Source organism: Nicotiana tabacum, chromosome 3 (assembly GCF_000715075.1).
Source record: "Nicotiana tabacum cultivar K326 chromosome 3, ASM71507v2, whole genome shotgun sequence".
In the NCBI taxonomy this organism is placed as follows: domain Eukaryota; kingdom Viridiplantae; phylum Streptophyta; class Magnoliopsida; order Solanales; family Solanaceae; genus Nicotiana; species Nicotiana tabacum.
In genome coordinates this window covers 145,154,073-145,180,413 of record NC_134082.1, presented here as the reverse complement: position 1 = coordinate 145,180,413, position 26,341 = coordinate 145,154,073, and the positions used below count along the sequence as shown (strand labels likewise).

General features: G+C 35.9%; 1 protein-coding gene across 1 annotated transcript; it reads right to left on the bottom strand.

The window, feature by feature from the left end:
* Window positions 1-2,528: 2,528 nt before the first annotated feature.
* LOC107821935 (putative CoA ligase CCL13) lies at window positions 2,529-26,034 on the bottom strand. The gene is made up of 2 exons (XM_075250013.1): window positions 25,557-26,034; window positions 2,529-4,163 (listed from the first exon to the last, which is right to left on the bottom strand). Exons 1-2 carry the CDS (start codon window positions 25,752-25,754, stop codon window positions 2,715-2,717), a joined length of 1,647 nt encoding a protein of 548 aa, XP_075106114.1. The 5' UTR covers window positions 25,755-26,034; the 3' UTR covers window positions 2,529-2,714.
* Between the last annotated feature and the right edge of the window lie 307 nt (window positions 26,035-26,341).

Sequence of the window (26,341 nt, the reverse complement as noted above, 5' to 3'; positions counted from 1 at the left end):
ATGGGATTTGTTCCCTTAGAATATATTGATGTTACGGTTCTGATTTTGGTTAGATTCGGGGCATTTAGAGGCCGAATTGAGAGGCAAGGGCGTCGTGGGCTAGAGTTTGGCTTGGCTTGAGGTAAGTAACGCTTCCAAACTTAATTCTGAGGGTTCGAAACCCCGAACTACGTGTTCTATGATTACTATTGAGGTGATGCAAATGCCAAGTGATGGGCGTGTGAGCGTGCACCGTGAGAAATGCAGCCTGGATCATTCCAGAGTGTCGTTTAGTGACTCTTTCTTGCTGATATTTGTATTGTACTTATGTGATTAAGTTAATAAGCTAAAAATCATGCCAATTATCATGTTAAGGCTTCACGCCAATATTGTAGAGACCCGAGAGGTTGTTTCTTGCTATCATATCATTAGCTTCATTGATATTTTGTACTCAGTCCTGTTTATGCATATTATATCATGCCTCAGACTCGATTATTGTTATTTGGTACATCATATCATTGTCCGGACTAGTATCATGACATTTTTAAGCCCGTGTGTGTGGGACTGGAGAGTGATGACTGAGTGAGGCCGAGAGTCTAATATTGAGTGACATTATGGGATCGGGCTGCACGCCGCAGCGAGATGTTGAAAATGCCTTCGTTGGCTTGTTATATCGCTTGGGCTAAGAGAAGCCTCTCCGGAGTCTTTACACCCCAGTAAGAGCACAGTTGATGATATTGAGGGATGGATCTTCCCTGGATATGGATCTTGTCCGAAGTATTGATACCTAGAGATGGATCTTCTCCATAGGGCTGGAACGGCCTTCCTCTGTACTAGATGACTACGGTCAGTGATGTATATATATTTTGGGATGGATTCCCTGGGCCAGATGGCCATATATAGTACCGACTAGTTGAGCACTTGTGAGTGGAGACATACGGAACACTGATCATGCTATTTGTGCATTGGCACTTAGAGATTTCCTGAGCGTTATACTTCGTACTAGTCGTATTGCATTTACTTACTGCTGAGCTTTTACTTGAACTGTAAGCATGTCTACTTTTCCACACAGTTATTTGCATATATGTTGAGGTTTGGTTCGTCACTACCTTTCAGTCTATAGTTTGGACTTGTTGCTTACTGAGTTGGTGTACTCACATTACCCCCTGCACCTTGTGTGCAGATCCAGATATCTCGAGGCACAGTAGCGGTTGCTGATCTTATCAATTGGAGACTTTTCCTTGGAGATTGCGAGGTAGCTGCTTGGCGATCGCTGGCCCGCCTTCTCCTTCCTTATCTTCCTTTTAAGTGTATTTGTTGGCTACTCTCAGACTGTATTAGTCTTGTTTTATTTCGAACCGTTGTAGTATGTTGCTCATGACTAGTGACACCCGAGGTCGGGCTTGTATTTTTCGCTTGTTTTGATTTTCACTTTATATATTTTATCAGATTTCTGTCAAAAATATTGTTTTACTTAAGTCTTAAATGAAATATGGAGTAAATGAGTAATAGTTGGCTGGCCTAGTATCACGATAGGCGCCATCACGACCGAGTCAGTTTTTGGGTCGTGACACCAACCCAAATCAAGTCAAGCCAAGCTTATTCAATCCAAACCAATCAAAGCCAAATCAAGTTATGTTAAGCCAAATGGGTAAGAAAAGTGGGATGGATATATAGGTTGGGTAATTAGTTTTAATTAAGTAGGTATATATTACTAGTTTCCAAATGGATAAAAAATAATAAATAATTTAAGTTCAATGGGTATTTTGCATAAATTACTCGAATATCAAAAGATGTATCAGATCACATTCAAGAAGTAAAGATAGCATAAGAAGCATCAAGAGTTTAGTGGATCAGATTGCATCCAACTGGATCAGCATGTATATCTCGAAACCCAAATGGGAAAAGGTAAGTGCAAAATTAATTCCGCATATATAAAATATGTATTTGCTAGCCTCTCTATATATTATTGCGTTTTTTTTAAAGGGTGTGAATGAAAAATGGAAGAGCCACCTTTTGGATTGCACCTCTTCATATCACCCTTCCTTTGTCTATAAATTTAGAGGCTTGGCCTCATTTTTCAGATATGGAAAAAACTGAAAACTTCTCCCCTCTTTTCTATATTGTTGCATTATTTTCCAAATAAATATAAGTGTCAAGTGTGATTTGATCCGTTTGTTGAGTTCGCTGAAGTTCTGTCACTTGTAGTGTCGCTATCACAGAATAGTTATTTTGTTCTATCATGGGAGGAATTAATCCACAACCTTGGGCAACAGTGAGGGAATTAAATTCCTTAAGGACACATTGTGAATTTAGTGGGCTCGAAATTATTTTACGATTTGTTTATTGAACTAGCGCTTGTTTGCTTCTCTGATTTTCTGATTTTGAACACAGATTTTCCAACATATTTATAGAGAGAATTATTATATATTTTGCAGGGTATTATTTTGAAAACGACTAAAAATATGCATTTCTCATAAATGAATCCAATCCGACTTCCATCTTCCAAAACAATGATTAGCAACAAAAAAAAAACACTTTCAAGACAATAATTTAAGAAAATGAAAAATAAACCTTAAAGTGTTCCACAATATTAATGTCAAATTAACGTTTCAACGAACTAAGTTCCAAACAAGTTGCACGCCAAATTTTAACAAACACCTAAATCTTTTGGGCGTCTCGTACGTTAAGTGCACAATGGGCGTCGACAAGGCAAGTGTAGTAAGTGACACTCACTATGAAAGTGCCCATTTCAATGTCTTGGCCTTGTCCCTGAGTATAAACTTCTGTATTTTCCCTGAAGAATTGAGTGGTAAATCACCAAAAATTACTGCCTTTGGAACCATGTAATCCTGTAGCCAATCTTCACAAAACTTTATGATTTCCTCATCAGTAACAAAACACCCTTCTTTCAACTTCACAAAAGCACAAGGGGTCTCTCCTACAACATCATCAGGTGTTGCTACAACTGCAGCCTCCAAAACCATAGGATGCCTAATCAAAACAGCTTCAATTTCAAGAGTGCTTATAATTTTTCCCCCAGATTTGATTATGTCAACGGCGCGATCCTTCAGTTTTATATACCCATCTGGGTATTTAATTCCAAGATCTTTAGTCCTATACCACCCTCCCTCAAATGCTTCTTCAGTTTTTGTAGTATCTTTCAAGTACCCTAACATCATAGCATTGCCTCTAAACATGATTTCCCCTGTAGTTTTCCCATCTGCTGGCACACTTTTCATACTCTCTGGATCTTTTACATCAACTTCTTCCATCATAATACTGTGAATTCCTTCGCGAATTTTCATGTTCACATCTTCATTCGAGTTGGAAAAATCATCTTGATATTTCCTAGACATTGATATCATTGGACCAAGTGCTTCACTCATACCATATGCATGGTTAATATTAAATCCTAATTCTTCCAGTTTGGTCAGAATTTCTGGTGGTGGCAATACCCCTGCTACTGTTACATTCACCTGGTGAGGTAACAAGGGCTGATTTGTGGCTATGGCATCTGAAATTTTTGTAAGAATCATTGGTGCACCACAAAAATGTGTCACGTTATGAAGATAAATGGAATCCAAAATTTCTTTTCCACTGATTTTTGAAAGGCAAATATTAGTGCCACCCAAAGCAGCTACTGTCCAGGGGAGACACCATCCATTACATCGAAACATGTCCACTGTCCAGAGAAAAACAGGCATGTTTTGCATCTCATATCTGAAAATATCAGCAATTGCATTCAAATATGCAGCTCTGTGACCATACACTACTCCTTTAGGCTTCCCTGTTGATCCAGAAGTAAAACTTATCGAAATCGGATCAAATTCATTTTTCGGGTACACAATCTTGAAATTGGACTGCCCCATTTCTAGAAGGGTATGGTAATCCAGAATCTTTGTTGGTGGTAATGATACTGGTAGTTCTTTTTCATTGCTACTTTCATTGATTAAGGCCAGAAAATGTGGCTTGTCTTTTTCTTGAAGAACGTTAAGTGCTTCAAGCACAATCTCAATGAAGTCAGAGTACACAAAAATTACTTTGGCCTCTAATTGTTGAAGTAGTAGTGCCAAAGTGGCAGCATCTAGCCTTGGGTTAAGCGCAGAAAGGACTGCCCCAGCCATTGGTACAGAAAAATGCAGCTCGTAGAGTGCTGGTACATTAGGTGCCACTGCTGCCACCTGTTTATATTAGAATTAGAATTAATAAGCTTATAAATTAAGCTTATTATAGTAATTGGTTAACTATTTCTACAAAATAAGCTACAAATAAAATAAAAATTAGAGATGTCATGCAAAGACGTGAAAGCAAAAAGGAAGAGAAAGGAAATAATGTTTGAACTCCGTGTGATCATATATAGCTCAGAAACTAGATTGTTAATGTACAAAACAGTAGCTAGGGGCGGATCAGAATTTAAAGTTATGGGTTCGAAATGCCACTAATCGACATATCATTTGAGTTACTAGATTTGAAATTTAATATTTGTACATATTTAATAGATTTTTTAATATATATACAGTGTGGGTTAAAACTATAACTAAATTCAGCTGAATTCGTAGCTTTGATTGTGCATCCTATTAGAAATTTACCATCTCTTCTAGAGACTTCTAATCTAGCCCATATATAAGGTAATAAATTATTTACCTTGTCTCTCAAAGGAAATAATATATCAGATAATATTCTGTAGTTATGCATATACGGTAGTTTCTTTGATGGAAAGAAATTACCATATATTAGGAGTCCCTAAGGTAATTATAATTTATGGAGAAGTCCCTAGGGCTAAAGTATTTGCTAAGAGTCTCTATCCTACCTATAAATACTCATGTGACTCCATCCGTCTAGCATCCTATGATAGACACAGGCTAGAACGCTCCCTAGGTTTTCTGTCAACATTCTTCCAAGGCGACTCTAAGATACTTGAACAATTATGACTGAACGTACGCTCCTTATTTAATTTCCACTACAACAGCTCTGCGTATGTATTAAATTTCAGCATGTGGTATCAGAGATGCCCTTTAGTTGTGTTGTTCAGTATCTAATTGTTGTTACGCTAATTAGAACTTTTGAAATCAATCAAAGAATTTTATTTTAATTGGAAGTTTTAAGCACTGTCAATTACAAGATTAGTGTTTAAATTACCTTACATATTCTGTGATTGAAGTTCATATTCTCATTGAATTTGTTAGTCAAAGCATTTTGATTTAATTTATCAATATGTCTATTTACTTGAAGTTTTCACATAATTACATTCTTTGTGGCGTAAAATTCTTGTTAAAGTTTCTGAACCAAGAATTTTGTAGTATTGGTCTTGAAGACAAGTGGTAACACTGTAGTCTTGGGTGAAACTTCTAGATCTATTATGTTTTGATCCATATGAAGTAATTGGATTCACCCCTAATCTGACAAATGATGTATTGCACTGTTTACAATATAGAGATGCTGCTTAGCTTTGATTTTTTTGTTTATTTTTTTGTGTTATCTTGTTCTTTAAAGCCTCGCAGTAATCATGTAAGCTAGATTGAAATAATTGCTTCAAAGGATAAAAGACATTAGACTAGTTTTAAGTTTCTGTTACCTGGAATATGTCTAATATATGTATAAGTTTTAGAAATTTTATTTTGAAGTTGAGACTACCTACAAGGGCGTCCTTTAGTTTTCGGCGGCAGATTAATATGCTTGCATGTATTGTTTATTTTATTTATTTTGAATGCCTTTGACCATTAAAATAATAGCAAAGGTTTAAAAGGGATAAAGCCTAATGTTTGTGTGATTGAATAGAAAACAATACGATTAATTTTGTTTGCTTTGCCACTATATAAAGTAGTTAGTTCAATTAAAAGAATTAACCTTAGGTAATATGGGGTTAAGCCTATATCGAGTATGCCCATTCAAAAGTTAATCAACATCTTGTTTAAGTTAATTAATTACGGTTAATTATTTTGAGATATCATTTGAGTTTTCTTTTATGTGATGTATTTAGGAGTGGCCATAGCATCTTGAGTACTTAATATAAAAGAAATTGAGTTATTTAATCACATAAAGTTTAGTGATTAAAAGTTATAATGGCATCTTTTTAGTCTAGTTATCTTATTAAAATGGTAACCCGATCCTACAGGGAGGTAACCATTTTGGTGAGATTAATTGGAATGAGATAGTAAACCTTTAAGTTAAAATTATCTTATGCCCACAGGTACGGATAATTTTTTTTATGTATTTTGGTTTACTACTCTAATAAAGTAAGTAAATTCTATGCATGGGTTGCTACCTCTACCCTAAGGAAGGTCTAGAATTTACTCAGAATCGATATTTTACTCGATTCACCTTTTGATGGATTGTACTTTATAGCTTATGTATGTGTATCCTTGTTTTGCAGTCTTTACAGCTTTTCCTACCGATATTATTAATAAGAATGCTCGAATTCCAATGCTTTCTGGTGACAATTATACTAAATGGAAGGAGAAAGTCCTTCTCACTTTAGGGTACTCGGATTTGGACCAGGCACTCCGTATGGATGAATCACCTATTCCCACGGAATCAAGTATACCAGTGGTTAAGGCAAATTATGAGCGGTGGGAGCGATCTAATCGCTTAAGTTTAATGCTCATAAAAGCCCACATAAGCCAAAGCATTAGAGGTTCTATCCCTAATAGCGATAAGGTCAAAGCTTACATGAAGACAATTGATGAATAATTCGTAAGCTCTGACAAAGTATTGTACAGCACCCTTATGAAGAGGCTCTCAAGTATGGCTTTCGACAGAAGTCATACAGTGCGTAGTACATTATGGAGATGAGAGACATCGCTGCTAAACTCAAGTCCCTTGAGGTTGATATGTCTGAACCATTTCTTATGCATTTCATTCTCAACTCACTTCCTGCAGAATATGGTCCGTTCAAGATTTCTTACAACACACATAAGGATAAATGGTTAACCAATGAACTCTTGACCATGTATGTTCAAGAAGAAGAGAGGTTGAAGCATGAGACACCTGAAAGTGTTAATATGGTGACTCATGGTAAGAGAAATGCAAGGAAAGACAAAAGTGTTCCCATGAAGAAGAAAGGCACTTTTGACAAAAATGCTTGCCGTTTCTGTAAGAAGAAGGGACACTAGAGGAAGGATTGCCTGAAATACAAGAAATGGCTTAAGAAGAAAGGTAATTTTACCTTTGTATATTATGAATCTAATTTTAGTGAAGTTTCTGATAATACATGGTGGATTGATTTTGGAGCTACAATTCATATTGCCAAAATCATGCAGGGTTTTTTAACTCAGAGGAAGCCGATAGGAAGTAAACAATTCATCTATTCTGACAATAAGATGCGTTCACGTGTGGAAGGCGTGGGGACTTATAGGCTCATTTTGAAAGATGGTTTTCACTTAGATTTAGAAATACTTTTTATGTTCTAGACTATTCTAGAAATTTAAATTCTATTTCAAGGCTATCTATTAGTGGATATGATTTGAATTTTCATTATCCTTCTGTGAAACTTTTGAAAGATAATAAAGTTATTGGTTTTGGAAATTTAAAATAAAAATTTATATAAACTTGAGCTATACCCCACATTTGAATGCAATGTTTGAACCTTGCATGACAAAGAAATTGGCACAAAGCAATGTATTATCAATAAGAACTCATCAAATCTTTCGCACAAAAGATTGGGACACATCTCTATCAAAAGAGTCAAAAGGTTGGTTAATGATGGAGTTCTAAAAGCTCTTGATTTTTCTGACTTTGGGACTTGTGTGGACTGCATAAAGGGTAAGCAGACCAATAAATTAACTAAAGGTGCCAAAAGGAGTTCTCGATTGCTTAAAATAATACATACACACATCTGGGGACCTTTTCCTACCCCTTGCTTGAATGGTGAGAGATATTTTATCTCATTTATTGATGACTATTCAAGATATATGTATCTCTATTTTCTGTTTAACAAATCAAAAGCACTTGATGCTTTTAATGTTTACAAAACAGAAGTAGAGAAATGTTACACCCCAAGTTTTCATACGTGAGAGTACGTCGTAAGTCATTGATGTAAGCTCGGAAATGAGATTATATTTGGAAGCAAATAAAGTAAGTTAATCATGTTACCTTGGAGGTTAAAAATATTTAAGATCATGAATAACGAGTACCAAGAGGGTTGGAAAGCTTAGAAGCTAAACCAATTGAAGAAAATAAGTTTCGTCAAAAGTCGACAAGTTTGGAATGTTATAACATGTTCTTTGGGGTGAGACTAGGGTTCTTAACATGATAAGGAGGTTATTCTATGAGTTATTTTAGTTGTATGATAATCATTTTCTACATTTTGAAGGCAAGCAAGTTGTGGAACAAGAGTTGGCAAAGGTCATCACAAGTTACATTCATAAATTTGCTAAAATTTAGGTCAAATGTATCTGAGAATTTATCCAAATATTCTTGGAATCATGGGGTGTTCTACCTACCAAATTGAAGATCTACGAGTCTAGTTACTAAGGCATTAAACCGTTCGTCAATACGACATTGGAGTAGAGAGATATTCGTGATTTCGCGAGACCGCGCAAGCAGCTCCCAATGGGACCCACTTAGGTGGTGGTTGACCTACTTCAATTTATAAACGATTTGAACGCCTATTTTTGCTCATTTTTCAACTAAAATTCGTCTCCAAACTTCTTCTAACCCTCCTAAACATATACCACAAGGGATTGTAGTGATTCCAAAGTATTTACACAATATTTCAACATCAAAACTTAGTTCTAGTGAAGAACAACACCTCTTTAAGGTTGTGTTGTCATTGAGGATTGTTGTGGGCTGTATTTGGATTAAATTCCAAGTTGTTGCTTCTTTCTAAGGTGAGTATAACAGCCTAATAATTGTGTTTAATCTTGCTTGTATGTTGGTTAAGTTGTTAGGATGATAAACTACAAGATAATACTTGGGTTAGCTTAAGTCACTTCTATGGTGTTGTATTGCTATTGAGGGTTGTTGTAAATTGAATATAACTTGGATTTTGACTTGAAGTTACTGTAGGAGGTATTTATATTGTGTTCTTACTTGTTCCTAAGGTTATCTTGATGTAGATTAAGTTAAATGGATGGGCTAGACATGAACTAGTGAATAAAGTTGCTAATTGAGGATAGTTGAAGTTGTGGATTATTTTCGTTGTTATAAATATATGATTTAAGGCTGGAATCATTGATTAATGACTTTATTATCATGTTAATGATACTTTTATGTTGAAGTAATAAGTCTACAAGGATTGATAAGGGGTATACGGATTCCAATCGGAGCTTGCCGCTCGTCGTAATGTAGTTGTGACTTGTTGTTGTTATATGGTGTCTTGATATTGATAATTATGTATTGATGGATTGCTCTGGTCATTGTTGTTTGTATATGGTATTGGAGGAGGCCCTTGTTACAAGGGAGATGCTGCCAAAATTTACGTAAACGAGCTACTAGCTTAAGTTATAGACTTAGCCTTTGCTCAGCACTGATTTTGAATCTCCTTATACTATGATAGATTGAGTTGACTTGTTTGAAGAGTTGCTTGGAAGTGATTAAGGACTCAACGGGTTTAAGGTATGTTAAGGCACTTTCTTCTTTCTTTTGGCATGATCTAAAGTGAAATGAATACGCTACTTCATAACGGATCTACTCCTAGCAACTAAGGTTGTTCATGTTGTTCTTTCCTTATAAAATTATTCTAAGCAAGTGTGTATGATCGTTGAATCCTACTAAGGTTCATATTGAGGGTATGGATGTCCATAGTTCTCTTAAGTCACTCCAAAAGGTTTAGAAGGTGATTCCATGAGTCTATCATGCATTATATATAGTATCTATTTTACTCTACCGAGCCGCTCTATAGTCGGCCGGGTACGGCACCTACTGTGAAACCACTGATCAGTTGGGTTTACCTAGCTCCACGTGGCCGGGTACGATTCTACCAAACCTTATGATGGTCGGGTACGCTTTTACCGAGTCCTCTTTGAGGTCGGGTACGATATGATGATGATGATGCCCACAGAGGCGAATGTTTTAAAAAGTTTATGTATATATATGTATTATGCATTTCATATCATATCCCCTAGAGGCACTCAGATGTTACAGGTTGTATCTCCTTTATCTCTCTCTTTACATTACTGTTCTTGTTTATACTTTCCTGCCTAACATACTCGGTACTTTATTCGTACTGACGTCTCTTTTGCCTGGGGACGCTGCATTTCATTCCCGCAGGTCCCGATTGATTGGTTGACAGTCCTCCTAGTAGGCTATCAGCTCAGCGAAGGTGTTGGTGCACTCCACTTGCTCTGGAGTTGCCTATTTGGTAGTATGCTTTGGATATGTATTGATTGGTATGGCGGGGCCCTGTCCCGACCTTTATGATTTTATGTACTCTTAGAGGCTTGTAGACAGATGTCAGGTGTATGGATAATTATATGGACTTGTCGGCCTATGTTTCGAGTTTACTAATGGTCATGTCAGCCTTATAGGCCTGTTTGTCACATATATTAGTTTGTATATCATGTTGGGTCTTCATATGTTGAGTATTCCCTTATGTTTTATTCTTGTTATCTCAGGACGTGTTTTCTGGCTCATTTACTCATGATAACATGATAAGAAAGATATATTACATTGTTACTCGGTTGAGTAAGGCACCGGGTGCCCGTTGCGGCCCTTCGGTTTAGGTCATGACAGAAGTGGTATCAGAGCAGTTCTGTCCTAGGGAGTCTACAAGCCGTGTCTAGTAGAGTCTTGTTTATGGGTGTATTGTGCACCACACTTATAAGCAGGAGGCTACAAGGCATTTAGGTCTGGCACTCTTTCTTCTTACTCTAGATCGTGCAGTAGAGCTCAGTTGTAAGAATTAAAACTCCTAAATTCGACTTTAGTCGTAATACAACGATACCTATGATAAGTAGGATTTTAACATGTTTTATACCCATACTTGCCTGCGCTTTGAGTGTAAATTGCTACAAAATAGTCCCAAATATCTTACAGATTGCGCTTGATTGCAGGTTTGAGCTATAAAGTGACAAATCGTCAAAGATCGGCTCAAATTGGAGTGAAACCTGCTCAAGTGCCAAAGATCAGTAGAGTGAAGACATTCAGAACTTGGTGCGGACCGCACCATCATGTCATGCGGCCGCACCATAAAAGTTCAGAGACTGGGAACTTACAAGCCATGCCCCATGTGGCCGCGTCCCAGTTCATGCGGCCCGCATCTCACTCATGCGCCGCACAATGTTGATATGCGGCCGCGTCCAATAAGTTCAGAGAGTATTATATTCCATAAGCAAACCACGCGGTCACGTCCAACTACATGCGGCTCGCGCTCCCTCCCATGCGGCTACACTCTAGGGTCACGCGGCCCACATCAGTGAAGTTCAAAGAAGCTGCAAAACCTTTCATGCGGCCGCACAACAACTTTGTGCGGTCCGCGCAAGTTTTCACGCGGCCGCACCCCAACTTTGTGCGGTCCGCATCACCATTTTCAGAGAGCAAGATTCAGAGGTCAAACAACCCAGTGCGGCCGCGTGCCATCTTTGTGCGGTCCGCACTAACCCCGCAGGGGCATTTTTGTCCAGTTTTTTCAGCCCACTATAAATAGAACATTTTACCATTTTTAGGTCAAGTTTTGTACAACTGACAGCTGCTGCACTCGTGAGACTTATGTTTTGGCCTATCTTGGGCATTTTTAGCTTAGTTTCATCATATATTATTGTAGTTTAGCATTAGCAATTAATTAATATGGTTGTTTCATCTTTTTTTTCTTCATTTTTTTGTTTTAATTATGTCTAGCTAAACCCATTAGCTAGGGTTGTGGCTCAACCCTAGTGTGGGTAATTAATGGGTGTTGCTTCTTACTGATAGATTGATGGTTGCAAATATTGATTCTAGCTTAGTGGGTCTTGAACTTTCTTGAGAAAGAGAGTCTATGACCCCAGAATTGACCCAACAAGGGATTGGGGTGGATCCATGAGAAATGGTAGTCCCAATTAACGGGTTAAACCTCGAGAGAGTAATCACCCTACTTGAACCCTAGTTGCTTGGTCTAATTGGCCTACCCAATTGATCTCGAGAGAGTCAATTGGGCAAAATCGCTCTCTCTACCGAGAGGTGTGAGAGTGAGTACAAATGTGCACGGTTATAACATTGATCCCAAATATGTCAATCTATTATTAGTAACCTCTACCCGTTAGTTAACCACCTAGGTGATGCCACGACCCTAGTACCTTTCTCTATATTAATCACAACTTAGAACATACCCTTTTAGCATAAATTAGCTTAAACTTGTAGTTGATAATAGTAGTGATTAAACAAAAACCCAAAAAAATGGTAGAAGTACAATTAGGAGCAAACACGCATTCCTAGTCTAAACAAATACGCAACTCCATTCCAAGCTCCCTGTGGAAATTGACCCCGATACCACTATTCGGGTAAAAGTATTAGCGCCCGCTCCTCCTACCGTTGTGTGAGGTTGAGTTCGCCGCGATCAACCTACATCCACAAAGACAGTTGGTAAGAGATTGCATGTGGATGTGGAAGAGTTGAGTCAGAGGAACTCGATTTCACATCATGCTTATGATGAGTAAATATGAGGTCTTCAACAGATCATGTGTGTACTAAGATGTGTATGCTTCTTAATAAAGAGCTGTAAGGCACGGATATCTATTCACGAATATGGTGAAAATCTATGAGGAATTCAGAAGCTAGATACAAGTTTTAACAAGTAAAAGAAGTAAGGTGAAGAGGGGTACGAGGCACCCAGTTAATGAAGATAATCAATATTTTCAAATCAGGCAGAGAAATATAAGCATTTTTGTACCTTCATCAATGACAAAGGTAAGTACAATTGGCCACACCCATCTCAGTTATGTTCTATAGGAGCTAACAGATATTATTTAAGAGAAATATGGGATATCAGGATCCAGTTGGAGTTAGAGTAACCCAAGAATTGTGAATAGATTGTTATCATTAACTAACGTTTTCGAAAGATAGTGCAAATGTGGTAATAGATCTCCTTCTAAGACACCCAGATGGTGAACTCTAGAGTAGTACAATCAGATACGAATACTGGAATATTCAGAAATTTCAGAAGATAGGTAGTGGGATCCTAGAAGGGACAAATATTTACCTTAGTATGACTCTAGCCCCGAGTAAAAAAAGAATGTTAGGCATTCCCAAGAGCCAGTGAGATGAAGCTAGGGGAGCTTATAGGGAAAGAACTTTTTGTTGAAGTTTTCAGAATAAAGTGATAGACAAAAAAATATTATCCGGAGAATAAGAAGAAAATAAATGAAGCATCATGAGTAAGATGTGATATATGGGTGATAACAGTAAATCAAAATATGACACGATGACAGAGTCTATATTCAAGTGAAGGAAAATACAAGAGGTGACAAGCTTTAAGGCAATAAAAGAGTATAAGCCATAAAGTCATATTCTTATTTCGAGAAATGAGATGGTGACTTCAACGTGATTACCAGGAGGAAAGGTTAGACCCCAGAGTAATAAAAATCAGTATGGGCTGGTAAACAAGATAAAACCAAACATGAATTAGGGACCGGAGGATTTGATAATGGTCGACATCGTGAGAATTTCAAAGATCGTGCTCCAACAATAATAGAATAGACAACAGACGAATAACCTTTAAAGGTTATTTAGGAAGTCGCTTACCTAAAGCAAGCACTCTAAGCAGAGTTAATCTTAAGGGACTAAGTGTGCCAGTTACCGTAGGTGTCACCTTCGTGAAAGGTGCGTAAGAAATTTAGTTATCCCTGGTACAGAAGGTTACCATAAGGTGATTAAGGTTCATTGATAATATGAAAAGACGCCGAATATGAAAAGGTAAAACAACTATAGGTAGATCGTCGTAGTACTAAATCTTAGTACTCCCCTAAAGGGGGGAATATGGTGTGATATGATATTAAGTCGGAGTTAAGCGGTTCAGTTAACTATGGAATTGTAAAGAAAGAATGTGGTAAAAAGGAGAAAGGGATGATGTTGCATTTATTCAGTTCTTGCAGATATGTTGCAACTTCAGAACATTATACAAGCACGACACCGAAGAGAGGCAGTAAAAGTTTTCGGCCAGGATGTTATTGATAAATAAGTGTGAATGGACACTTGATACATCAAGAGCTAGTGGCGAGAGATAAGTTAAGACAAAGGATATATCCCAAGAGGGATTATGCAGAATATATATATATATATATATATATATATATATATATATATATATATATATATATATATATATATATATATATATATATGAGAATGGACCAACGAGTAATTAGTAGTTGATTCAGGAAGAGCCCAGTTATGGATAGACAAGAGGTCACAGATAAATCAATAGATCATGCAAGATAAATGTAGTGAACCGCAGCATAGTGAATTCAGTCTCGCAGATACGCAATCACAATCATTTGAAAAAAAATTCAGATAGGAGTTGAGGCAATTAAAGGTACAATTTTTAAGGTTTATGAAAATAAGAGAGAGTGCCACTAAGGAGACAATAAAAATTTGATCTTAGAAGTAACCCTACGAGCACAAAGGCATAAATTTATATAACTAAGGATTATTATAGGCGAGTAAGAATAACGAAAATTACCTTCGGGTGTACGATATATCAAGCTCGCAACTTTACAAGAGCCAGAAGGTCTCCCTAAGTACTACAATGAAAGACTAGCTGAGGAAATAAGGAAGAAGGTTTCCACCTAAGCATAGTGAGCTAAAGAGTAAATGATCCTGTAACAACAGTCTCACTACAATATTGTATACACTCCATAAGAAAGTGGCACCTATCATGGCTAATGAATGGTAAAAAAAATCCATCAAAGGTGATGTTTGAGATCATATGAGGTACAGGAAATTATAGTATTTGTGGGCAAAAAGACAAGCCAAGTATTCATGCAACAAATGATAGAACAACCAGCAAAAGTAATTGCTTACATTTAAGGACAACTGAGAAGGCACGAAAGGAAATTTATGGTGCTAGCAAGTTAAAGGAAGGTTGCGAGTAGTATAAATAGATCGGTGTAGGTCATAAGGTAAAGTATTATAGAGAAACAAGGTTTTAGGTAGATAGGAGTAAGGATATGAAAAGGTGAGTTAGAAGGTGACGAGAATATGTATGTCCTCGGGATTAAACCCATCAAAACAAGGGAGCTGATGATTTCCATATGTAATAAAAAGCTCGGTACAGCCTGAATGAACACAGAGGAGTCTGAGACTAGGTGCATTTAGAAGAGATGGAATGCTGCCCTGGCAGTAGAATAAGGGTGTAATTGTGATAGATAAGAGGATGATGCTTAGGCCTTTGATTGAGTAATGATTTAACGAGAAAGGGATTTCATTAATTGCACGGGATTAGAATACCCCCATAAGATGAATCGCGTTGGGATGCAATGAAATACGGTTATTGAAGTATAGTATTATCCCTAGGTGGATCAGGAAAATCACTTCATATGTTCCCCGATAAGAAGTGAGCCCTAGTGACAGTGTATTACGTAAGAGGTTGCAAGTTATCAGTGATAGATTATAGATCAACACTAAGGTGAATAAACAATAGATGGGTACAAGTTCCAAAGTTCGAGATGAGATTTGTTTGTTATTCTTAGATGAATAATAATGAGGAAGCACTAAAGGACTTAGATTTATACATATAGGATAAGCAGTGAGAGAGTAACCTGAAGTTGGGTAGCAAACCTCGGTAATAATAAACCGGAGTAAGTTTTATGGTATAGTATAACCTACCTAGATGTAGTAAATCCATAAGGATAGATATACAAGGCTATGAAACAAGAGATATAAATAGTCTTAAGTTCTATAAAGTACCAAGCGAAAGACATCAGTACACCTATAGATGCCTAGAGGGACAGCTTGTCATAATTCTGTATATGTTCATAAAGTGAGGCTTAGAGATTGGCTAAAAGATGGAGGAAAAAGAGAATACGAGTCACTAGGCACTCATACAAGGACACAGTCGTACATACTGCATGACATAAGGTAGAAAATGTTACGATGTTGGAAGAATTCTGACCACATGTCATGGCGTGACAAAGAGGCCTAAAAAGGGGGAATGCCCAAGCGTTTGGATTTATTCACAAAACAGTGGCTTAGATGGAAAGATGAGCATTAAAGTATACGTAAGAGCTATAGTTTATGAAACTGATAAGCGCATCAATCAACATTCAAGGACGAATGTTCCAAAGGGGGAAAGATGTTACACCCCAAGTTTTCATACGTGAGAGTACGTCGTAAGTCATTGATGTAAGCTCGGAAATGAGATTATATTTGGAAGCAAATAAAGTAAGTTAATCATGTTACCTTGGAGGTTACAAATATTTAAGATCATGAATAACGAGTACCAAGAGGGTTGGAAATCTTAGAAGCTAAACCAATTGAAGAAAATAAGTTTCGTCAAAAGTCGACAAGTTTGGAATGTTATAACATGTAATTTGGGGTGAGATTAACATTCTTAACATGATAAGGAGGTTATTCTATGAGTTATTTTAGTCGTATGATAATCACTTTCTACATTTTGAAGGCAACCAAGTTGTGGAACAAGAGTTGGCAAAGGTCATCACAAGTTACATTCATAAATTTGCTGAATTTTAGGTCAAATATATCTGAGAATTTCACCAAATATACTTGGAATCATGGGGTGTTGTACCTACCAAATTGAATATCTACGAGTCTAGTTTCTAACGCATTAAACTGTTTGTCAGTACGATATCGGAGTAGAGAGATATTCCTATTTTCGTGAGACCGCGCAAGCAGCTCCCAATGGGACCCACTTAGGCGGTGGTTGACCTACTTCAATTTATAAACGCTTTGAACGCCTACTTTTGCTCATTTTTCAACTAAAATTCGTCTCCAAACTTCTCCTAACCCTCCTAAACATATACCACAAGGGTTTTAAGTGATTCCAAAGTGATTACACCATATTTCAACATCAAAACTTAGTTCTAGTGAAGAACAACACCTCTTTGAGGTTGTGTTGTCATTGAGGATTGTTGTGGGCTGTATTTGGATGAAATTCCAAGTTGTTGCTGCTATCTAAGGTGATTATAATAGCCTACTAATTGTGCTTAATCTTTTTTGTATGTTGGTTAAGTTGTTAGGATGATAAACTATAAGATAATACTTGGGTTAGCTTAAGTCACTTCTATGGTGTTGTATTGCTATTGAGGGTTGTTGTAAACTGAATATAACTTGGATTTTTACTTGAAGTTACTGTAGGAGGTATTTATATTGTGTTCTTACTTGTGCCTAAGGTTATCTTGATGTTCATTAAGTTAAATGGATGGGCTAGACATGAAATAGTGAATAAAGTTGCTAATTGAGGATAGTTGAAGTTGTGGATTATTTTCGTTGTTATAAATATATGGTTTAAGGATGGAATCATTGATTAATGACTTCATTATCATGTTAATTATAATTTTATGTTGAAGTAAGAAGTCTATAAGGATTGATAAGGGGTATACGGATTCCAATCGGAGCTTGCCGCTCGTCGTAATGTAGTTGTGACTTGTTGTTGTTATATGGTGTCTTGATATTGATAATTATGTATTGATGGATTGCTCTGGTCATTGTTGTTTGTATATGGTATTAGAGGAGGCCCTTGTTACAAGGGAGATGCTGCTAAAATTTACGTAAACGAGCTACTAGCTTAAGTTATAGACTTAGTCTTTGCTCAGCACTGATTTTGAATCTCCTTATACTATGATAGATTGAGTTGACTTGTTTGAAGAGTTGCTTGGAAGTGATTAAGGACTCAATGGGTTTAAGGTATGTTAAGACACTTTCTTCTTTCTTTTGGCATGATCTAAAGTGAAAGGAATACGCTACTTCATAACGGATCTACTCCTAGCAACTAAGGTTGTCCATGTTGTTCTTTCCTTATAAAATTATTCTAAGCAAGTGTGTATGATCCTTGAATCCTATTAAGGTTCATATTGAGGGTATGGATGTCCATAGTGCTCTTAAGTCACTCCAAAAGGTTTAGAAGGTGATTCCATGAGTCTAGCATGCATTATATATAGTATATATTTTACTCTACCGAGCCGCTCTATAGTCGGCCGGGTACGGCACCTATTGTGCAACCACTGATCAGTTGGGTTTACCGAGCTTCACGTGGCCGGGTACGATTTTACCGAACCTTATGATGGTCAGGTACGCTTTTACCGAGTCCTTTTTTAGGTCGGGTACGATATGATGATGATGATGCCCACAGAGGCGAATGTTTTAAAAAGTTTATGTATATATATGTATTATGCATTTCATATCATATCCCCTAGAGGCACTCAGATGTTACAGGTTGTATCTCCTCTATCTCTCTCTTTACATTACTGTTCTTGTTTATGCTTTCCTGCCTAACATACTCGATACTTTATTCGTACTGACGTCCCTTTTGCCTGGGGACGCTGCGTTTCATTCTCGAAGGTCCCGATTGATAGGTTGACAGTCCTCCTAGTAGGCTATCATCTCAGCGAAGGTGTTGGTGCACTCCACTTGCTCCGGAGTTGCCTATTTGGTTAGTATGCTTTGGATATGTATTGATTGGTATGGCGGGGCCCTGTCCCGACCTTTATGATTTTATGTACTCTTAGAGGCTTGTAGACAAATGTCAAATGTATGGATAATTGTATGGCCTTGTCGGCCTATGTTTCGAGTTTACTAATGGTCATGTCGGCCTTATAGGCCCGTATGTCACATATATTAGTTTGTATATCATGTTGGGTCTTCATATGTTGAGTATTCCCTTATGTTTTATTCTTGTTATCTCAGAGCGGGTTTTCTGGCTCATTTACTCATGATAACATTCTAAGAAAGATATGTTACGTTGGTACTCGGTTGAGTAAGGCACCAGGTGCCCGTCGCGGCCCTTCGGTTTGGGTCGTGACAAGAAATAAACTGGTGCTTAGATCAAAATTGTATGATTTGATAGAGGTGGAGAATATTATAGTAGGTACACAGATTAGGGACAAGTTAAGGGTCTATTTGCTGAGTTCCTTGAAAGTGGAGGTATAATTGCTCAATATATTATGCCGGGAACACCACAACAAAATGGTGTGGCAGAAAGAAGGAACCAGACATTAATGGACATGGTAAGAAGCATGATCAACAGATCAAGTTTACCTTTATCCTTATGGAGTGAATCCTTAAAAACTATTGTGTATATTTTAAATAGGGTTCCATTCAAGGTTGTACCCAAGACACCTTTTGAGTTATGGAAAGGATGGAAACCTAATTTAAATCATTTACACGTTTGGGGATGTCCAACTGAAGTGAGGGTTTATAACCCACAACTACAGAAGTTGGATGAAAGAACAATAAGTGATTATTTTATAGGCTATGTGCTTAACTCTAAGGGGTTTAAATTTTATTGTCCTTATCATTCTCCTAAAATTATTGAGGCTAGAAACACTAAATTTCTTGAGGATCATGAAAAAAGTAGGAGTGGTTTGACTCAAATGGTGGAATTGTAAGAAATAAGAGAACCACATATGGTACATTTATTTTATTAGGAACTTGAATGTTGCTCAGAAATTCCCATGAATTATCTGAACAACAATAAGTTCAAGATCCACCACCAATTGAGGAGCCACATGAAGATCAACCCGCTTTACCTGAACCCACTAAAGAAGTGCCTGAACCAGTGGGAATGAAAAAATCCTCAAGAGTTCAAAAATCAGCAATTTCTATTGACTATGTTTTGTATCTTTAAGAGTCTGATTATGATATTGGACTAAAAGATGATCCATGCTCATTTTCACAAGTCATGAGTGGAGAAAACTCCACACTTTGGTATGATGCCATGAAAAAAAAGTTAGAATCTATGCCTAAAAACAAATTCAAGGATCTCGTCGAATTACTAAAAGGGATCCTCTATAATAGGTTCCAATTGGGTCTTTAAAATTAAAAGAGACTCATCTAGTAATATCGAACAAAGTAAAGTCATACTTGTAGCCAAGAGTTTTACTCAAAGGGAAGGCATTGATTGCCATGAAACCTTCTCTCCAGTATCAAAGAAGGATTCATTGAGAATAATTATGGCATTAGTAGCTCATTTTGATTTAGAGTTACATCAAATGGATGTGAAAACGGATTTCCTGAATGGAGATCTTGACAAGGAGGTATACATGCATCAGCCTGAAGGATTTTGTGATAAGGACAAAAGTCACCTTGTTTGCAAGTTGCATAATTCATTTATGAGATAAAGCAGGCTTCCCGCCAACGGTATATTAAATTTCATAATGTTGTTTCTTCATTTGGATTTACAGAGAACATCATTGATCATTATATATATCTTAAGATAAGTGGGAGCAAATATATTTTTCTAGTCCTATATGTGAATGATATTTCACTTGCAAGTAGTGATTTAAGATTATTACATAAGACTAAACAGTTCCTTATCCAGAATTTTGAGATGAAGGATATGGGTGAAGCCTCTTATGTCATTAGCATAGAGATTCATAGAGACAGATCCCAAATATTATTTGGACTATCTCAAAAGGCCTATATTGAAAGAATTCTGGAAAAATTCGGGATGAAGAACGATTTACCTATAGTAGCACCCATAATTAAAGGTAAAAAATTCTCATTGAATCAATGTCCACAAAATGCATTGAAGAAGGAGAAAATGAAAGATATTCTTTATGCTTCGCTTGTTGGGAGCCTTATGTATACACATGTCTGTACTAGACCTGATATTGCTTTTGTGATAAAAATGCTAGGCTCAAAGTAACTCTAGTCTTGACCATTGGAAAGTTGGTAAAAGGGTCTTGAGATATTTGCAAGGAACCAAGGATTTTAAGGTCAAATACAAATACTCTGACTCATTGGAGGTGATTGGATATTCAGACTCGAATTTGGGTGGATGTAAAGACATTGGTAAATCCACTTCTAGATACATTTTCCTTATTGCTGGAGGTGCTATGTCTTGGAGAAGTGTCAAGCAGACCATTGTTGCAACATTCACAATAGAAGATGAGTTTATAGCATGCTATGAAGCTACATCTGAGGTGTTATGATTGAAAAACTTTATTTCCAGCCTTAGGATTGTCGATTCCATTTCAAGATCATTGAGAATCTTATGTGACAATTCAACTGCAGTGTTCTTCTCTAAGAACAATAAAAGTGGCAGCGGGAGCAAGCACATCGGCATAAAGTACTTGATGGTTAGAAACTATGTGAAGAAGCAAGATGTAAATTTTGAGCATGTTAATACTACTTTGATGATTGTTGATCCTATGACTAAAGGTCTGCCGGCTAATATTTTCAAGGATCATGTAATCCATATGGGGCTTAGTAGCTCAATTTAGTCTTGCTTTGCTCTCTAACAGTTTGTCTAGACATTATGTTTATTTTGATATACATGACAGTGCGCATTTTTTATTTTTCATGTATTATTTGTGATCATTAATGGATCAATAAAATTGGACTCTAAATGACTTATATTAAGTTCATTCATAAAGTTGTTAGACACTTTGTCAAAATGTATTGTGCATTGTAATATATGGAATGAAGTGTTTTTTAAAAGCATGACCGTCATGATTCGTGTAATAATATATTCTAGTTAAAGTGATTGTTGCATAACTTTTAGTTGAGTGATAAAGTCTATGGTCATATTATATGTTTATCTCTCATAAAGGATTATCTGATTTCAATATGTGAGCCAAGTCGGAGAATGTTAGAAATTTACCGTCTCTTCTAGAGACTTCTAATGTGGCCCACATATAAGGTAATAAATTATTTACTTTGTCTCCCAAATGAAAATAATATATCAGATAATATTCTGTAGTTATGCATATACGGTAGTTTCTTTGATGGAAAGAAATTACCAAAAAAATATTACGAGTCCCTAGGGTAATTATAATTTATGGAGAATTCCCTAGTGCTAAAATATTTTCCTAAGAGTCCCTAGCCTACCTATAAATACGTCAGTGACTCCATTGGCATCCTACAATAGGCACAGGCTATAAGGTTTCCTATGTTTTCAGTCAAGATTCTTCCAAGGCGACTCTATGATACTTGAATAACTATGGCTGAAGGTACGTTTCTTGTTTAATTTCCGCTGCAACGGCTCTGCGTATATATTAAATTTCAACACATCCGCCCCTGCTGAAGTGCCGCGCTATCGATTTTAGCAGAATTTGAGTTAAAGACCAAGTATTGCTCATGCATGTTACTTAGGAAAATTTCTCATACATGTTACTTCCAAATAATGCGGCCATTGACTTCATGTATCTAGATGTTTTCCTATGGTCATAAGCCATATTAGTTGCACCTAGTCATCAATTTTCCTATGTGGATCTTTAACAGATTGCTCAAAAAGGACAAAGAATAAAAACTACAATGCCAAGTCAGAGCCAACATAATGAGGACGCGGAATGAGAAAAAAAATAGTTACGGAGTATTACTTTTTTCCATTAAGGCGTATATGTTCTGATCTAGAAGATCAAATTAATTTTATGCGAGACACTTTCATTACTACTATCTGAGACGTGGACAGAGGACTTGTAGTCTCATTTGTTTAATGGTAGTGCAAAAAAAATTCCAAGTAAAGCACTCAAATAAGGGGAAAAAAAACTCAAACAAGTATGGTCATCCTTAGACGTGATTATTCTTTTCATTTTTAAATCATGAAAAGGAGTATATACTTACTGTTAGTAGAAATTATAATGGTTGACCATACGTGTTTTATATGAGCTTATATTTCTAATATATATATATAGCTAATTAATATGTTTTTCTTTTCATAATCTTTTTTCTTCTTAGCTTCTTCGGCAATGGGCTATCCTAATCAATTAAATCGGTAGTTTCTTGTGATTTTTTTTTTTGTACCGTGTATGAGTGTTACATGCATATTTATTTTTTTGGTTAGTATGTTATTGTCTTAATTTGGAATTACTTTTCCATCCTTTCCTTTTAATTTCTTTCATCAATTAAACAAGTGGGACCACAAAAAAACTTTTCAAGTAAGAATGTATCACATAACTTATGTTTAATATATACTCTATATGTGATATACACAATAAAATTTTGCTTTTCTTTAGGTTTACGTTAATAGTACGCGTATATAGGTGTATGACTTATTTCGTCTAAAATATTTAAACACAAGAAGACCAAACTAAGACATACATGCATGATACATAAGCTTTTATATTTAATAGTGGTTAAATAATATGTATTCTCGCATCAACTTTTCTAATGCTCTGATATAGTGCACAACTTAAAAGAATTCCCTTAAATTTTGGTTTTAATCTTTTGTCAAATGTCAACTAGATGAGGAAAGGCCCGTATACGGGCCCAATATTGTAGTCTTAAAATTGTACATCCAAATTGGTTTCGCAAGTATTTTAACAGTAGGAAAAATCGGCCACTTGATGAAAGTTAAAACGAACAACATCATTCTTTACAATACAATAAAAGATGAATAAAAACTTATGGTTTTACTTCATGTCATGTATACAACAAAATTAAGAGAAAGTTTTCGTACATTAAATAAAGAGAACTTCCAATGGGACTTGCCTCCGTAAAGAGACAATTTACTATTTCAAACAAAGAGAACCAAAAGCACTAAACAAATATTAACATGATATAAATTGTAGTAATTCAATATAGTAGTTCAAATTATAACTCATTAAAATGATGTTAACTGGTGATAAAATAATCAACATTTGATAGAAGTCGATATAAATTATAGGGATTTTAATTTTTTTCTTAATTGAAGAGATAAGAAAAATGTTTTTATTTTTGTATAGATTTATCATATGTTAATTTTCATAATGAAACAATATAAAATTATAGTAGCAAATAATGTTTTAAGACAATTTATTGACAGTTGAAAACTTATCATGGAAGAATGGGTTCAAACCATATAGATTAAATTTTCACATCAATTAAGCATATAAGAGATAGCTTGCTAGTACAGTATGGACAAATCTCATCACTTAAATTAACTTTTGAGGTTTAACAAAATATTGAATATGATTTTTTTTAGTTTGAAACCGCTTTCAAATAGTGTGGATAGATGAAAATTTTTTAATTTTAATTTTTAAATTGCTTTAAAATTGTATGGGTTAATATAAAAATCTTGTAAATATTTACCGATATTTCTTTTTGTTTCTCTATTATTTAAATATAATTTTAGTTTCTCTGTGGAAACTTCCAGTTGACTAAACCAAAATTAATAATCTAACCAAAGGAGAAAAGGAATCCAAATGAGTATTTGCTTGCAATACTCTCGGCAAAAATAGTCTAATCAATAGTACATTTAAAGGAGTATTGTGTTTAGGGAAATGTGGGGTCCACGTATATTAATGATAGTTTGTATTTTAGAAATGCAAACAATGCATGAATTTTTTTGAAATAACATATATACCCTTGGTGGTTGACCATCTTTCCTTTTCTATATAATAGAAATATTAGCACTGGCCAACAAATACAGGCGAACAAGAATAACTCCTCATACAATTAATTAGCAAACGTTATACTATTATTAAGAAGACAACAATCTGCTTAACACTACGGAGGAGGGGGCGGAGGTCCCCACTCGGCCCCTTATGGTGACATCATGACGCAACTTATCTAATACTTATCATTTAGACATTATCGAAGAAAATAAGAAGGATTATGAAAGGAACACAAAAGGAGAATGAAACTCGAGAGGCTTGCTCTGTCGTCGTTACTATTAGAATTCTGAGTATGAACTCTTAAAATGGATTTTGAACAGCTAATAAGTGGACAAATATGGTTTTGTTGAAAGAAAAAGACCGCCTCAATATATATATAATCTTATTCAATGACTTAATATTAGAGCAGTCAACTCTATACTTAAAAATCAGACTTATAATGACAGACAACTAAAAACGTGACGATGTGGAGGAATTTAATTTCCTTGGTTACATAGCATAAGGCAAACTTTGTAAGTCAAGTCTACGTCTGTACTAAGGGAGAGGAAGAACTAAGTAGAGGAATACAAATTGGTTTGAGAGAGTTGTCTTATTATATGAACTGTAAATAGAAGAAAAAAAACCTTCTACGCATCTTGTGTTTCCTATATAGCTTGTTGACTTGGTCGAGATCTAGCTAGTCTCTAACATGCATGGTAGCCATTTGATTGAAGAGTAAATTAATATTCCAGGGAAGATCTTACAGAAAGTTATAATGGACTCACTTCTACTTTTGCCTTCTGGAAATTAAATTAAATTGGCTTAAAGAAGAGTATCTTCGACGAACTCTATTTAGTCTCTATCTACAGAAACATTATATATCAATATCTTGGATGGAGAAGTTTAACTGCTTTAAGCTAAACGGTGCAAGTATGAACGGACTGGGGGCGGACTCAAAGTACGTAGATAAATATTGTATGAAGAAAAGTATTACTACTATACAAGTATTAAGTGAATAATCTTGAACCCATCTTTTCAAAAAGGTCAGAATAAATCTCCGATCAGTATGAAGCCTAGAGCCCTATCATGGAAGTTCAATCTACACATGCAAGTTTTACAGATAAGTGGGAGTATACTCATGAGTGAATCATCCATAAAATATATATGTGAAGAGGAAATTTAATTTATACTTACAATATCGCCAGGGGAGACTCCAAGCTGAAAAAGAGCAGAAGAAAGCTTGACACATCTTCCATGCAAGTCTTCCCATGAGAAACTTGTATTTCCATGAATTAGGGCAACCCTTTTGCGGTAAACAAATGCAGCACGTTCCAGAAAACTTAGAGGAGTCAAGGGTGTGTAGTTTGCAGAGCAAAGAACCAATCCCTCCATGTTGTTTTTCCCTCACGTCGTGCAGAATTAATGACTCGATAGTTGCACTTCTTTAATACCCCCTTGCATAGAATATTCCTTCTTTAGTGATGCTTGCCTTCCACTTCAAATGGCACCACACACACTTTAAAATGTTGATTTCATTTATTGTACTATATGTATAACGAGTACTAGAGTATTGGAGTAATTAGCAAGCTCGTTTACTAGAGAAAATATTGGAGTTCTTTTGCATATTATATGCACAATTTTCTCACACTTGCACCATATTCTTCATGTTTGTATAATTTGCTACCTAATGTACGCATATTCTTTTATTTGCACCATGCCCTTTATTATTTTACGATTCTCCTAGTGTATGCATCATCACATTTTTTGAAATGTTCATTTAAAGAAGAGTATTTGTTTTTGGACATTTAAAGTGTTTCACCAAGCTTTTGTTAAAAAGTAAGTAATCTAATAGGGTTTATTTCAGGACTTCTTAGTGGCTTGTACAGGTAAATTAAGTGCTTTTGTACGAATTTTAGGAGTTCACTTGTCCCTAAACCATACTTCAAGAGGGGTTTTTTTTTCCGGAAAATAGACCTTCT